The sequence below is a fragment of the Polyodon spathula genome, unplaced genomic scaffold (genome assembly GCF_017654505.1).
Source record: "Polyodon spathula isolate WHYD16114869_AA unplaced genomic scaffold, ASM1765450v1 scaffolds_2267, whole genome shotgun sequence".
Taxonomy (NCBI): Eukaryota; Metazoa; Chordata; class Actinopteri; order Acipenseriformes; family Polyodontidae; genus Polyodon; species Polyodon spathula.
The window spans coordinates 617-2,000 of NW_024473741.1; the positions used below are offsets into that span (position 1 = coordinate 617).

Sequence of the window (1,384 nt, forward strand, 5' to 3'; positions counted from 1 at the left end):
AAAAAGGCACATTACATTTTTTTTACCAGCAACCGACAAGGCAGTGGAGAAACTGTCTAGAAGGCAACTTTGTTAGTACATAGCAACACAATTAAAGGCTTAATAAATACACAGCTTCATTCTGTAACACATATAAAAGAAATAACAGTGAAAATGACCCTTCATTGAAAATAACCCACTTCAAGGCATTTGTGATAAGTAGGTAACACGTTCACATTATTTGAGAGCAACAGGGTAATTAACATAACTGAGGTTATATTTTTAGCACTGGCACTTCAGACCTTTGTTTTATAAATAAAAATATTCACGATTGATATTCACGAACCTATTCCAGGCTAAAGAAAATAATCTACAGCAGATTCACTCATAGAGAATTTGAACAGGTTCGATCTTGTGGCCTTGCTTAACTCGCTATTTAAAAACAGGGCCCAGTTTTCAATATATGATTTGCTGCAATGCATAACTTAACAAAGTTCACGTTTATATATGTACAGACACACTTTGGATTTTAGTTGCAAACAGTATGTCTGTGAATGTGAGTCACTCGTTTAACCCTTAACTTCTTCAATAAACTTGTTTTGATTTCTTTTGTCCTCAGGAAGTATATCAATGGGTTTATCATTGGAGGTAGGAGACTGTACATCACTATCATAAGGATGCGGAAATCAGGATTGACTGTAATTTTAAACCTGCTTGCCATGTAAACAAAAGATCTCGGCACATAATATAAAGAGATGATGATCAACTGAACGCTGCAAGTCGAAAACGTTTTGTACCGACCTTCAGGACTTGCAATCTTTAGGACAGAGACAATAATTTGTATGTAAGAAAATATGATGAAAGACAGGGGCAGCAGCAACACCAGCATAGCAAAAATAAATGCCAACAGAGAATATGATGTGATGTCTGTACATGCTAGCTGGGTTATACCAATGTGGTCACAATAACAGTGAATTATAGCATTGGATTCACAGTAAGGCAAAGGGAATGCTCGGATGGTAATGACAATGGGGGGTATCAGGCTTATGAGCCAGGAGAAAGCACAAAGATTAAAGACTGTTGTGCTGCTCATTATTGATTGGTATCTGAGAGGATTGCGTATTGCAACGTACCGATCAATAGCCATTACCATTAAGATAAACGAATTTACGGATCCCAAATAATGCACTAAAAACATCTGCATAAAGCAAGCTGTAAATGGAATGGCTCCAGCGTTAAACCAGTACCTGGCGATGATTTTTGGCAAAGTGAGCGTACTGAACAGCAGGTCTGACAGAGCAAGATTGCAAATGATGAAATACATAGGTTTGTGGAGACTTGTCTCTGAAACTACTAAACCCAAAATAAGACTGTTCCCAACAAAAGTTGCCAGGTAGACTAGGAA

At 37.4% G+C, this 1,384-nt stretch overlaps 1 protein-coding gene across 1 annotated transcript; it reads right to left on the reverse strand.

Annotated features, from left to right (window-relative positions):
* Window positions 1-508: 508 nt before the first annotated feature.
* LOC121310571 (olfactory receptor 2AT4-like) lies at window positions 509-1,381 on the reverse strand (the record flags this gene model as incomplete). The annotated part of the gene is made up of 1 exon (XM_041243656.1): window positions 509-1,381. A coding segment is annotated over one exon (873 nt), but the record flags the coding sequence as incomplete, so codon positions are not given.
* Between the last annotated feature and the right edge of the window lie 3 nt (window positions 1,382-1,384).